Below are 14,778 nucleotides of genomic sequence, written 5' to 3'. Positions count from 1 at the left end.
AAGCATGGGCAAAGCTGTGGCAGCTGATGTTTAATACATCTTCAGCAGTGTGGATCAGGTGTGAGATAAGTGAGCAGCAAATATACTCCACAAGGACCATAAATAGCTAAAAGTTGTGTGTGTCCCGCCACCCAGAAAAGACCCAGCGAGGAGTAAACACCTTTCAGAAAGAAAGGGAGTCAAAGGGAAAGTTGTCAAGAAGAAGAAATTAAAAGACAGAAGCTGGGGTTTGACTTACCCCTGCTTTCTTGCTGTTGCCCTTTATGGGGGGTGGTTGCTGCTTTGATCGGCTTTTGGGAACCGCACCCTGACTGGTGACAATTGTTACTGCTGTGTTTTCTTCCAAGGTTTCTGCATAAAGTCTCTCAAACACAACCAGCTTTTGCTGACCGCGTAATATTCTCTTCCTTTTCCACGGATCTTTGAAGAATATTGAAGAAGATTGAATGAAAAGGTGGGTCAAATCAAGACACACACTTGATTTCTCAATTAGCAGAGTGCGGTGGACATAAACACGCGTGTTTATTTATTGAATGTGTCTCGTGCTGATTGAGCTGAGAAGCACTCACTCTTTCGAGAGGGGACTCTTTGTACTTTTGGGTGTGCAATTTCAACCCACCCTTTGAACACTGCGTGCGTCGACACCATATAACAAAGAGGAAATCGATCCAGTCGAGAGGGTGCAGAGCCTACTTACCAGGGTGAGACCAGAAATGCATGCCCGCACACATCAGGAAAGGATTAATAGGCTGAAGGTCTCCTTCCTTGAAAAGAAAAAGCTGAGGGGTGAACTCACGGGGCCTGATTTTTACCAAAACTTCGCGCCTGTTTACGGGTGCGAAATCGCGGTAAAGTTGGGCGTCGAGCCTATACCGCGATCTGCACCCGATTCCAAGCAGATCGCAGCTTTACCGACACCCGATTCGGGCGCAGGTCCGGCCCGCGCCCGAATCGGGCGGCCCGACGATTTAAATGCATTTGCATGCATTTAAATCGACTTAATGAACCGCGCGCCCAACCCTACCGCCAAATCCCACTTTACCGTCTTCTGGCCCGTTCCGCATCCGCGCTGTAACCGACCTGCAAAATAAAAGTCTGAAGTCGTCGCTGCAGCTTCCAAAGAGTAGGGTCAGAGACTGCAACGGCTCTCTGACCCAGGTCATCCTCTGGTCGGGGGGGAGGGCCCGCTGCCAGTCTGCGGCCGATCGGTGGGGAGGGAGGGGGCAGGGGGGTCCGCCGCCACTCTGCGGGCGATCCCTCCTCCACACCGGAGGTTCGAATCCCTCCTCCCGGAGTGGATGTGTGGCCAAGCCATTCCACAAAACCTTCAGGATGAAGCGATTCCTCGCTAAGAAGGTGAAGCAGAACCGGCCGATTCCACAGTGGAGCCGCATGAAAACCGGCTACAAGATCAGTACAAGTCCAAGAGGAGACACTGGAGAAGGACCAAGCTGGGCCTGTAAAGGGATACACCATCACTGGTACACTACCAGCCACAGCCATCTCTCCCACTCTCTTGCCCCTGCAGGGAAGAGTAATCTGTGGCTGGTTGTGTAAAATTCCCTATTGGATTTTTTGGTGATGATCCTACATTGATGGGCCCTACGGCCCACCAAGCCTGTGCTGGCACATTTCTAAACCTCTACGCGGTCCATACCCCTCTATTCTCTGTCTATTCGTGTATCTGTCAAGATGCCTCTTAGACGTGGCTATTGTATCTGCTTTTACCACCCCCTCAAGCAGCACATTCCTGGCACTTCCCACCCTCCAGGTTAAAAAAAACTTGCCTCTCACATCTCCTTTAAACTTTCCCCCTTTTACTTTAAACCTAATGTCTGAGTAACTGAAATGTCTACTCTGAAAAAGAATCCGACTATCCCATTCTATCCATCCCCTTCATAATTTTTGTAAACCTCTATCAGGTCGCCCCTCAACCTCCAATGTTCAAGTGAAAACAAACCAAGTTCATCCAATCTTTCCTCATAGTTAATACTGTCCAAACCAGGCAATATCCTGGTAAACCTTCTCCAAAACCGTTCATCCTTCTGGTAGTATGGTGACCAGAACTTGCAGTATTCCAAAAGATTTGATTTATCATTGTCACATGTATGAGTGTTCAGTGAAAAGTATTGTTTCATGCATTTGTCTTGCTCTCCAAACAAAGCATCTCATTCATAGAGAAGGAAAGGAGAGAGTGCAGAATGTAGTGTTACAGTCATAGCTAGGGTGTAGAGAAAGATCAACTTAATGCGAGGTGGGTCCATTCAAAAGTCTGATGGCAGCAGGGAAGAGGCTGTTCTTGAGTCACTTGGTACGTGACCTCCGACTTCTGACGGAAGAAGGTGGAAGAAAGAATGTCCAGGGTCCTTAATTATGCTGGCTGCTTTGCCGAGGCAGCAGGAAGTGTAGACAGAGTCAATGGATGGGAGGCTGGTTTGCATAATGGATTGGGCTACATTCACGACCCTTTGTAGTTTCTTGCAGTCTTGGGCAGAGCAGGAGCCATACCAAGCTGTGATACAACCAGAAAGAATGCTTTCTATGGTGCACCTGCAAAAGTTGGTGAGAGTCGTAGCTGACATGCCAAATTTCCTTAGTTTTCGGAGAAAGATGAGGCATTGGTGGGCTTCCCTAACTATAGTGTTGGCATGGGGGGGACCAGGACTGGTTGCTGGTGATCTGGACATCTAAAAACTTGAAGCCTATGCGTGGCCTAACTAAAGTTCTATACAACTGCGACATGACAAAAGTTCGATACAGCTGTTTAAAGGGGAGCTAGACAAGCCTTGGAGGGAAAATAGGAATCGAGGGCTATAATAGTGGATTTAGATTAGTAAAGAGGATGAGGCTCAAGTGGAGCATAAGTACCAGCATGGTCTGGTTGGGCCGAATGGTCTGCCCCTGGGCAGTATATTCTATGAAATGTATCAAAGATATATTTTTCCATACAGTATATATTATATACCTACACAAACATAAATAAATATAAATTAATCAGTCTATTTTACCTTTTGTAGCTATTCTCATTTCCGTCATTAGCCCATACTGGCTTTCCACAAGTGGTCTTCTGGAATGCCAGTGTAAGACCTCATCAAACGCTTTCCGCTTAAGCAGTGGTTCAAGTGCAGGGTCCTCACTGAGGGCAAAGAAACAAGACTGGTTAATAAGGGTTGAAGCCTGAGGCTCAATGTCGTCAGCCAGGATTCTCTGTACCTGCCGAGATGTGGCAATTGTTCCAACAAATCCCCAACAAATTCTTCAGCCAAGGCTGATGTCATTGGTATCAAACCAATGGTTGGTATTCTCTCCAAGGTTGTATCTGTGTGAAAGAAATCCAGAGATGGAGTTCAGTTTTGTGACCTGCTCCTCATAGCCCCGACTTAGAATCATAGAATCCCTCCAGTGCAGAAGGAGGCCATTCAGCCCATCGAGCCTGCACCGACAACAATCCTACTCGGGGCCTATCCCCTTAATCCCATGCATTTACCCTAGCTAGTCGCCTTGACATTAAGGGTCAATTTAGCATGGCCAATCAACCTAACCCGCGCATCTTCGGACTGTGGGAGGAAACCGGAGCACCCGGAGGAAACCCACACAGACACGGGGAGAACGTGCAGACTCCGCACAGACAGTGACCGCAGGTCGGAATTGAACCCAGGTCCCTGGCGCTGTGAGGCAGTAGTGCTAACCACTGTGCCATCGTGCCACCAAAGGCTTATCATACAATCCCTCCAGTGCAGAAGGAGGCCATTCAGCCCATCGAGTATGCATCGACAATAATCACAAGCTCTAAGCCTTATTGTCATCCTGATCTCACTGTACACATAATAACACAAGAAATAGAAGTAGGAGTGGTCCAACAGGCCCTTCAAGCCTGTCCCGCCATTGAGTACAATAATGGCTGATCTATGCCGGCCTCGACTCCTTTTCTGTGCCATTTCCCCCTCGCCCTCTATTCCTCAATCTATCAAATATTTATCCACCTCCACTCTAAATGGGTCTAATGATCCAGCCTCCACTACCCGTTGGGCTAAAGAATTCCAAATATTCACCACGCTCCGCGAGAAGAAATTTCTACGCACCTCAGTTTTAAATGACCGGCCATTTATCTTGTAGCTCTGTCCCCTTGCTCAAGACTCTGCCACTCATCATCTACCCTGTCAAGCCCCCTCAGGAACTTATGGGGCGAGTTTTACCATCCCACCCACCACGAGAATCGGAGCGGGCAAGGGGAAGACCATGGAAAGTTCCCTTGGCCTCGGGTGGTTCCAGGGCAAGCAAGGCCATAAAATCCGACTCTATGTATTTGAATAAGGTCACCCCTCACTCTTCTAATCTTCAAGGAATGCAGACCCAGACTATTTAGTCTCTCTCGCTAGGACAACCCCCTCATTCCAAGAATTAGCCTGGTGAATCTCCTTTGGCCTGCTTCCAATGTTAATATATCCTTTTTTAGGTAAGGGGACCAAAACTGTACGCAGTATGCAAGGTGAGGCCTCACCAATGCCTTATAAAATTGCAATAAAACCTCCCTATTTTTAAACTCCAACCCCTTTGCAATAAAGGCCAAAATGCCGTTTACATTAACTACTCCAATCCATCAGTGCCAACTGGGAGGTGGGGATCCATAAGACATAGCCCGAATGTGTCTCTTGCAATGAGTTAGTGAGAGTTTAAATAATCTGTATTGGAAGGACCGCAATTGTTTTAGCTACTGCACTCACAGGCTGAAAACATTACAGTAACAAGGAAAGGATAAGGAATGGGGAGAGGGGAGGGACACTGAATACATGGGAACAGGGATGGGGAACAGACAGGAGGACGAGGTACTGAGAGCGTGGTCAAACTGTGTGGGAAATGACCAGGTAGGAGACACGAGTGGAGAATTCCAAAGGACATGATCGAATGCACGTATTTTAAGTAATGCAGTTGGATCTGCTCGAACAGAGATTGTGATATGTTCTCAATAAGGGTGCACAGAATCAACCTGTTTGCTGTTGTAATGACTTCAACAAGAACCATGAGGTTGGCCTCTTGGAGTATGAGCTCCTTGATTGAGGTCATAATTGCCTGCCCAATCAGGGAGTGTTTAAAATTGAGTGTCAGGTCCGCTGGCACTCCGGATTCTAGCTGTGTACCAGAGTACTCTAGGAGTGGAATAGAATTTGTAAATAAAGGGAATCTGGTCAAGGGACATCGGCCTCTGAGGAGGTATTTCAGTCATCGAATCCCAACAGTGCAGAAGGAGGCCATTTGGCCCATCGAGTCTGCACCGACCATAACCCCATATATCTACCCTGCTAATCCCCCTGACATTAAGGGGCAATTTTCCATGGCCAATCAACCTAATTCACACATCTTTGGAGTCATAACCATCTTCTTTCTGATACAATTCTAGTTACCAATCGAGTGAACTGGCAAACTGGTCATTCATTTTACACACATTAACCTTCTCCAAACATGCATTCAGAACTTTATCAATGAATTTCTGAACTCCCCTGCCCCACACCCCCCACCCCAGATGTTTAAGGTAGCTTCTAAAGATGAGAGGACAACAGTTGTTGACGGCTAAAGATCCTAACTCGTGCCAAATCCCGTTCACCCATCGTCCTCGACGTACATTAGATCCCAGTCTGGCAAAGCTTCAATTCTAGTTTTTATGGTTCTGCCCCCTCAGTTCCTCTCTATTCTCTTCTAGCTCCACAACCCTCCGGGATATCTGCAATCCTCTAATTCTGGCCCCTTGCACATTCCTCATGTTCATCATTCTGCCATTAGTGGTCACACTTTCAGCTGCCTTGGGCCTAAGCTTCAGAATTCATTCCACTACAGAACTCACTCTATCTGGTTTCCACCTGAATAAGCCGATCGCATTCACAGAACCCCTACAGTGCAGAAGGAGGCCATTCAGCCCATCGTGTCCATACAGACCACAATCCCACCAAGGCCCTATCCCCATAATCCCACGTATTTATCCTGCCAATTCTCCACTGAGAGGCAATTTAGCACGTCCAAACCACCTAACCTGCGCATCTTTGGAGTGTGGGAGGAAACCGGAGCACCCGGAGGAAACCCACGCAGACACGGGAAGAACGTGCAGACTCCATACAGATGGTCACCCAAGGCCGGAATTCAGCCTCCAACTTCGATGTCATGGAAACATCTCTCGTATGCCCGTATGATTAGATCTTTCTGTTAGTCTGAAGACTTTGTTCACATCATCCCTCAGCCTTCCCAGTCTAACTCACTCTTACATGATGGGCATAACTTCATTGATTTCTGGTATTTTGTCTGATAATGCCCTTCTGAGGCACCTTGGGGAATTTCGCAATGTTAAGGGGAAAGTCGTTGTTTGAGGAATTACATATGGATGGAGCAAGTTTGATGGGCTGAATGGCCTATTCTCAACCTGGGTTTTCTTGGCTCCCTATGATCATTGAAGTTGGGGGGCGGAGGGAGGTGATGGGGAAGAGGAAGGTGGGCGGGGGGGGCGGAGAGGAGGGGGGGGGTGGCGGTTCTTAATATAGAACTAAGCAAAATAGAGTGAGACGCTCTGCTGTTTAATATACCTGGCTCCGCATCAGAAGCTGGTGGTAGGACTATCCCACGGGTACACGTCACGGGGAAAGCAGGTCCCACATCAATGTCAGGAGATATCTTTGCGACTGTTTCCCAGATGTGTCTGTATTCACCTCCGATCTTGCTGCCTAACCGTTGTTCTGATTCTGTCAAGGAAAAGTAGATATTCTTGGCATCACGAATTTACAAGCTTACACTGCTGTGGTACCTCTCACAGCCCATCTTCAATCCTCCAGTTTCCTGATTATCTGCCAGGCATTTTTACAGGGTGTAGCCTGGTACAAAACTCACCTCACTACACTCAGCTCAGACCAACATCCCAGACAGAGAAGTGTTGCAGTGGCCTTTCAGTTTACGTTTATTTATTAGTGTCACAAGTAGGCTTACGTTAACACGTAAGCCTGGTGGAGTTCTTCGAAAATGTGACTAAACACATTGACGAAGGGAAGGCGGTAGATGTGGTTTATATGGATTTTAGCAAGGCGTTCGATAAGGTCCCCCATGCAAGGCTTCTAGAAAAAGTGAGAGGGCATGGGATCCAAGGGGCTGCTGCCCGGTGGATCCAGAACTGGCTTGCCCAAAGGAGGCAGAGAGTGGGTAGAGATGGGTCTTTTTCTAAATGGAGGTCGGTCACCAGTGGTGTGCCCCAGGGATCTGTTCTGGGACCCTTGCTGTTTGTCATTTTCATAAATAACCTGGATGAGGAAGCGGAGGGATGGGTTGGTAAGTTTGCCGACGACACAAAGGTTGGTGGGGTTGTGGATAGTCTGGAGGGATGTCAGAAGTTACAGAGGGACATAGATAGGATGCAAGACTGGGCGGACAAGTGGCAGATGGACTTCAACCCAGATAAATGCATCGTGGACCATTTTGGTAGGTCAAATGGGATGAAGGAGTACAATATTAAGGGAAAGACTCTTCGTACTGCAGAGGATCAGAAGGACCTTGGGGTCCGGGTCCATAGGACTCTAAAATCGGCCCCGCAGGTGGAGGAGGTGGTTAAGAAGGCGTATGGTGTGCTGGCCTTTATCAATCGAGGGATTGAGTTTAGGAGTCCGGGGATAATGATGCAGCTATATAAGACCCTCGTCAGACCCCACTTGGAGTACTGTGCTCAGTTCTAGTCACCTCACTATAGGAAGGATGTGGAAAAGATTGAAAGGGTGCAGAGGAGATTTACAAGGATGTTGCCTGGATTGAGTGGCATGTCTTATGAGGATAGGCTGAGGGAGCTCGATCTTTTCTCCTTGGAGAGACGAAGGATGAGAGGAGACCTAATAGAGGTGTATAAGATGTTGAGAGACATAGATCGGGTGGACTCTCAGAGGCTTTTTCCCAGGGTGGAAATGTCTGCTACGAGAGGACACAGGTTTAAGGTGCTGGGGGGTAGGTACAGGGGAGATGTTAGGGGTAAGTTTTTCACACAGAGGGTGGTGGGCGAGTGGAATCGGCTGCCGTCAGTGGTGGTGGAGGCAAACTCAATAGGGTCTTTTAAGAGACTCCTGGATGAGTACATGGAGCTTAATAGGATGGAGGGTTATAGGTAGGTCTGGAAGGTAGGGATGTGTTCGGCACAACTTGTGGGCCGAAGGGCCTGTTTGTGCTGTAGTTTTTCTATGTTTCTTCTATGTTTCTAACACTGCAATGAAGTCACTGTGAAAATCCCCTAGTCGCCACACTCTGGCACCTGTTCGGGTTACACTGAGGGAGAATTTAGCATGGCCAATGCACCTAACCAGCACATCTTTCGGACTGTGGGAGGAAACCGGAGCACCCGGAGGAAACCCACGCAGCCACGGGGAGAATGTGCAGACTCCACACAGACAGTGACCCAAGCCGGGATTCAAACCCGTGTCCCTGGCGCTGTGAGGCAGCAGTGCTAACCACTGTGCCACCATGCTGCCCATGGGATGGCTAATTCCCTTCTCTAAAGGGGCATCAGTGAACTAAATTGATTTTTTTTTTGGAAAATCCTGGCCACCACCATTAATTTTCAATTCCAGATTTTTTTTTTAGTTGAATTGAAGTTCCAACAGCTGCCATGGTGGGATTTGAACCCTTGGGCCTTAACATTACTAGACAAGTGTCGTTACCACTACACCATCATCTTCCCCTGACATCAAAATAGGTCGGGCAGAAGGTAGGGGCTGATAGCTAAACACTGGCTCCATCTTTGAAGAGGTGATTTCTTCATGAGGAAGAGTACGGTGAACTTTTCCTCAGCTGTAGTGAAGAATCAGGAGGAGAAGACAGGACAGTAAATCAAGGCCCTTGCGCAGCATCAGAAGGGGTAATATCATTTAACAGCTTCACTTAAATGTAGAATGCTACTTGCTACGGGCAGGTATGCAGAAACAGGCCAGATGTTACCAGGGCGCTTGACGAGGCTAAAAGTCTTTCAAGGTGAAGTTACTTCATGGACAAAAGCATCCACTCGATTTGTAATGGAAAGCAACACTTTCAGGCCTTGGGGTATGTGACCAAGAGCATCATGGGTCATCCAGCCTAAAGCTAAGCAGCAGAAACAATTATCTACAATATTTACATAAGGTGTTTTTTTAAATTGTAAAGACTTTCAAGTTTCAGTTTGGATGATGTAGAGGTTTGAATTAAAAACAGAAAATGCTGGAGAAACTCAGCAGGTCTGACGGCATCTGTGGAGAGAGAATAGCGCCAAAGTTTCGAGTCTGGATAGATACCTCCCCCCACCCCCCCCCCCCCCCCCCGCCCCGCCCCCCCAGCCCCCCCCCCCCCCCCGCCGGGTTTATTTTCTTCTAAGCAGCAGGGATCCCAATCTTTGTTTGCAAAATGATGAAACAACTGGATCGTAAGTCTCCTGATAAATAACTCCACTTTAACAGATCAGGGAAGGACCCAGGAACATGAGTTAAACTCTCTCTCCCAGGGTGGAATTCTCCCCAAAAAATTCCAAGTGTTGAATTAGCGGGAAAACTGGAGTAATTCACGCTGGTTCTCTCAGTGGGAGTCCAGACTAGAATCTCCCGCACTCTGTGCAATGCAGAGGTCACCAGTGTGAATCTCATTACATTTTCAGGGGGCGGGGCCCATTCCTGCCCGGGTGTGGTGAACCATCGTTGGTTACCACTGTGGGGTTATTCCAATGTTACTGTTGGGTTAGGGTGTTGCCACTGTGGGATTAATATACCTGTGGTGGATGTTGTTATGGCACATCCCGGTCGGGCCCCGCCTCCTGGGGAGAGGTATAAGACCCTCTGCTCAGGCGGGACCCCTCCAGTCTGGATTGGTGTACTCGTGTTAGATAGTTCCATTGTTTGTCAATAAAAGCCTTCAATCGCTTAAGCCTTGTACCTCGTGCTTGATTGTCGCGCATCAATTTTATTGACAAACACAAAACTCTCGACAGTAAAGAGAGTATGGAGCAAATGCTGAAACCAGAGCGTCTGACGCTGGACCCACGTGCGGTCGGTGCCTCTAACACCTTCGACCACTGGTTGAAGTGTTTCAAGGACTACCTGGCAGCCTCTGCAGCAGTTACTACGGACGACGACAAACTCCAGGTCCTCCACGCGAGGGTAAGCGACACGGTCGATCTTGCGATTCGTGCGGCCACCACTTACCCGAGGGCCATCGAGCTCTTGAAGAAACGATACACGAGACCACCCAACGAGATTCACGCTCGTTACCTCCTCGCTACACGACGTCGGGCGAAACCATGGAGGATTCCGCCAATGAGCTCTTGCAGCTTGCCAGGGGCTGCGACTGCAAAGATGTGTCGGCTGAGCAATATATGTACGACCTCGCCCGAGATGCGTTCGTAGCAGGGGTAGGGTCCTCGTACATCCGGCTTAAGCTATTGGAGAAAGGGAACCTCAACTTGACCCAAGCGATGGAGATGGCTGAGATGCTGGAGGCAGCGTCGAAAAGCTTGGCTCTGTACCCCGAAGACCATGCGGAGACAACGTGGCAGGAGCAAGCACAAATCCCTCCTCGCCCCACGGGCTCGCGCTCCCATATCGACCCAACAACGGCGGCAGCTCCAGGCGGCCAGCGATGCTATTTTTGCGGGGGAGCCAAGCATCCACGGCAACAGTGTCCAGCAAAAACGGCGATCTGCAGTCAGTGCGGTAAAAAGGGGCACTATGCTAAAGTTTGCAGGTCGAAGCCCAAGAACGGCAGTGCAGCCTGTGACCCTCCAGAGCGGAGACAATCTCCTTCGGCGTCGCAGTACCCGCGAGGCCCGACCACGTGCGAATCCAGGACGGCGCCATCGTGGCTGACGGAGGAGGAGGATGACCACCAGGAGTCGCTACGCTTGGCGCCCTCACCCACGTGCGATTCATGGGGGCGGCCATCATGGTCGGCGACGACCGGGAGCGACCAGCAGGGGTCCTCAGTATCAACCTCGGCTGCATGCAGTGACGCCCGGGGGCCAACGGTGGCGTCGGTCTCTCTGGACCAGACAAAGCATCACAGGCTTGACAGTTCGATGATGAACATCAAGGTAAATGGTCGTACTGTGTATTGTCTGTTTGACAGTGGGAGCACCGAGAGTTTTATTCACCCTGACACTGCAAAAAGGTGTGGACTCCGGGTTCTACCTGCCAAACAGACAATTTCTATGGCATCACGGTCCCGGTCTGTACCGATCCAAGGACGTTGTATGGTAACCCTAGAGGTGCAGGGCACAATTTACGAGCGATACAGGCTCCTTGTGTTGCCGCACCTTTGCGCGCCAATTCTCCTCGGACTAAACTTTATGGTCCACATGAAGAGTGTGATCCTACAGTACGGTGGGCCACTCCCTTCACTGGCAGTAGGGAATCAGCCGCAGCCTCCAAATTGCCCAAAGCGCCCCGCATGCAATCTTTCCACACTGAAGATCACCACACCTTCTTTATTTAAGAATCTGGTACCAGGCTGCAAGCCCATCGCTACTAAAAGTAGGCGTTACAGCGCTGAAGACCGGATCTTTATCAGATCTGAGGTTCAGCGGCTCCTCCAAGAAGGGATCATACAGCCAAGTGCTAGTCCGTGGAGAGCGCAGGTCATGGTGGTTAAAAGCGGGTCCGTGGAGAGCGCAGGTCATGGTGGTTAAAAGCGGGAACAAACCCCAGATGGTCATCGACTACAGTCAGACCATTAACCGTTATACGCAGCTGGATGTGTATCCTCTCCCGCGCATATCTGATATGGTCAATCAGATTGCGCAGTACCGGGTGTTCTCCACCATAGACCTTAAGTCCGCCTACCATCAACTCCCCATCCGCCCAGAGGACCGACAATACACGGCTTTTGAGGCGGATGGTCGTCTATATCAGTTTCTTAGGGTTCCATTTGGTGTCACCAATGGGGTCTCGGTCTTCCAACGTGCTATGGACCGAATGGTGGACCAGAACAGGTTGCGGGCTACCTTCCCGTACCTGGATAACGTCACCATCTGCGGCCATGACCAGCAGGACCATGACACGAATCTCCAAAACTTTCTGCGCACTGCATCTCGCCTGAATCTGACCTATAACAGGGAGAAGTGCGTATTCCGTACGCGCAGGTTAGCTATCCTTGGATACGTGGTGGAAAACGGGGTCATCGGCCCTGATCCAGACCGTATGCGCCCCCTTACTGAACTTCCCTTGCCCGCTAGCACAAAAGCACTGAGGAGATGCCTCGGCTTCTTTTCTTATTATGCGCAGTGGGTCCCCAACTACGCGGACAAAGCCCGTCCGCTCATCAAGTCCACGACCTTCCCACTCACGTCGGAGGCCCAATTGGCCTTCAAGGCTTTGAAAAGCAACATTGCGAAAGCCACGATGCACGCGGTGGATGAATCCATCCCTTTTCAGGTGGAAAGTGATGCATCGGATTTCGCCCTGGCCGCCACACTAAACCAGGCAGGCAGGCCCGTCGCGTTTTTTTCCCGCACCCTTCAAGGTCCCGAAATTCGGCATTCAGCGGTGGAGAAGGAGGCTCAGGCCTTTGTGGAGGCCATCAGACACTGGCGCCATTACCTGGCGGGGAAGCGGTTCACCCTGATCACGGATCAACGATCCGTGGCGTTTATGTTCAGTAATACGCAGAGGGGCAAGATCAAGAATGATAAGATCTTGCAGTGGAGAATTGAGCTCTCCACCTATAATTACGATATTATGTATCGTCCAGGGAAGCTCAATGAGCCCTCGGATGCCCTCTCGCGCGGAACATGTGCTATCATGCAGGAGGACCGCTTGAAGGCCCTCCACAATGACCTGTGCCATCCTGGAGTCATTCGACTCTACCACTTCGTAAAAGCCCGCAACCTGCCCTACTCGGTGGAGGATGTCAGGTCAGTAACGAGAAGCTGTCGGATTTGCGCGGAATGCAAACCGCACTTTTATCGACCTGACCGGGCACAATTGGTCAAGGCCACTCGCCCCTTCGAGAGGCTGAGTGTGGATTTTAAGGGCCCCCTTCCCTCAACGGACCGGAATGTCTATTTTCTCAATATCATAGATGAATACTCCCGGTTCCCGTTTGTTGTCCCCTGTGCGGACACGTCGACTGCCACAGTGATTAAGGCATTCAGTGATCTTTTTACCCTGTTCGGGTACCCCTGCTACATACATAGCGACAGGGGCTCGTCGTTCATGAGTAACGACTTGAGGCAATTCCTGCTCTCATACGGGATTGCCTCTAGTAGAACCACGAGCTACAACCCTAGGGGTAACAGACAGGTGGAGAGGGAGAATGCTACAGTCTGGAAGGCTGTCCTATTGGCGCTGAAGTCCAGGGGCCTTCCAGTCTCCCGTTGGCAGGAGGTCCTTCCAAATGCGCTTCATTCCATTCGCTCCCTCCTGTGTACGGCAACCAATGCTACTCCCCACGAGAGGATGTTCTCATTCCCTCGGAAGTCGTCCTCGGGGATCTCCTTACCAGCCTGGTTGACGTACCCAGGACCCGTCCTTCTGCGGCGACATGTGAGGGCCCGCAAGTCCGAACCCTTGGTCGAACCGGTCCAACTCCTCCACGCCAACCCTCAGTATGCCTATGTGGCATATCCTGACGGGCGAGAGGACACGGTCTCGATTCGAGACCTGGCGCCCGCAGGGGACGTAGCAACTCCTGTCGCTCCTATACCCCCTGTCACGAACCCCCTTTCACTTCTTTCTTCCCCAGACGTGGTGCGGTCAGCACCGGGACCAGTGCATAACAGTTATACTCCCATGTACAGCTTGCCTGAGACTCGGAGATCGGCGCCACCACAGAAGGTTCCAGGATCCCCTGCACCACCGCCTCACCAGGGTCAACCGGCCCGGGAGTCCTCGAGGGGACAGCCGGACGCTGTTTTGGAGAGAACGCCACTGCAAGCACCTGCTCCGGTGTCGCAACCGGTGTTGAGGAGATCACAGCGACGGTGCGGTCCTCCAGACCATCTGGACTTGTGAATTTTGTATATATGTGACCTGTTTTCGCACCCCGCCGGCCTTTGTTTTTAAAGGAGGGGTGAATGTCGTGAACCATCGTTGGTTACCACTGTGGGGTTATTCCAATGTTACTGTTGGGTTAGGGTGTTGCCACTGTGGGGTTGTTATAAGGTTGTTGGGTTAGGGTGTTTACACTGTGGGATTAATATACCTGTGGTAGATGTTGTTATGGCACATCCCGGTCGGGCCCCGCCTCCTGGGGAGAGGTATAAGACCCTCTGCTCAGGCGGGACCCCTCCAGTCTGGATTGGTGTACTCGTGTTAGTTAGTTCCATTGTTTGTCAATAAAAGCCTTCAATCGCTGAAGCCTTGTACCTCGTGCTTGATTGTCGCGCATCACCGGGGGACTGAAGCCAGCGGAACTCTGCACATGCGCAGTGGCCCCCAAACTGTCAGCCTCCCGTTTTCTGACCAGCTCGATCGCTGGCCAGCCCGGGACCCCTGCAGTGCTGCCCCTGCCCACAACTTCCCTCACGGCCCCCTGACCGCCCCGATCTCCATCAGCCCCCCCCACCATCGCAGTGCCAATCCCCCCCCCCTCCCCCCCCCCCTACAAGGAAGTCCTCTCAGCCTGCCTCCTCACTGATTTCCAGCACAGAGCAGACTGCGCCGGATATCTGACGTTGGAAAGATGCAGTCGGGCCGAGAACGCTCGCGGGAGCCCCGCGAATCACCGCCGCGCTGGAAAGTTAGCACAGCGGGATGGGAGAATCGCCCCCTAAGAGTGGGAGTGGACAGGCTGTTGGGTAGTTCGCCTCCA

General features: G+C 50.6%; 1 protein-coding gene across 1 annotated transcript in view; it reads right to left on the bottom strand.

Annotated features, from left to right (window-relative positions):
* LOC144495159 (putative ATP-dependent RNA helicase DDX60) overlaps positions 1–14,778 on the bottom strand; it is a 150,239-nt gene that overhangs the window by 104,969 nt on the left and 30,492 nt on the right. Inside the window, exons 9-12 of the mRNA XM_078215140.1 lie at positions 6,570–6,725; positions 3,214–3,319; positions 3,009–3,136; positions 239–420 (exon numbers count right to left, since the gene is read on the bottom strand). Of these exons, the coding sequence (XP_078071266.1) occupies positions 239–420; positions 3,009–3,136; positions 3,214–3,319; positions 6,570–6,725 (572 nt within the window). The remainder of the gene's footprint in view (positions 1–238; positions 421–3,008; positions 3,137–3,213; positions 3,320–6,569; positions 6,726–14,778) is intronic.

Source organism: Mustelus asterias, chromosome 6 (assembly GCF_964213995.1).
Source record: "Mustelus asterias chromosome 6, sMusAst1.hap1.1, whole genome shotgun sequence".
In the NCBI taxonomy this organism is placed as follows: Eukaryota; Metazoa; Chordata; class Chondrichthyes; order Carcharhiniformes; family Triakidae; genus Mustelus; species Mustelus asterias.
Note: the sequence above shows the minus strand (reverse complement) of the source record. Positions and strands in the feature narration are given on the sequence as shown.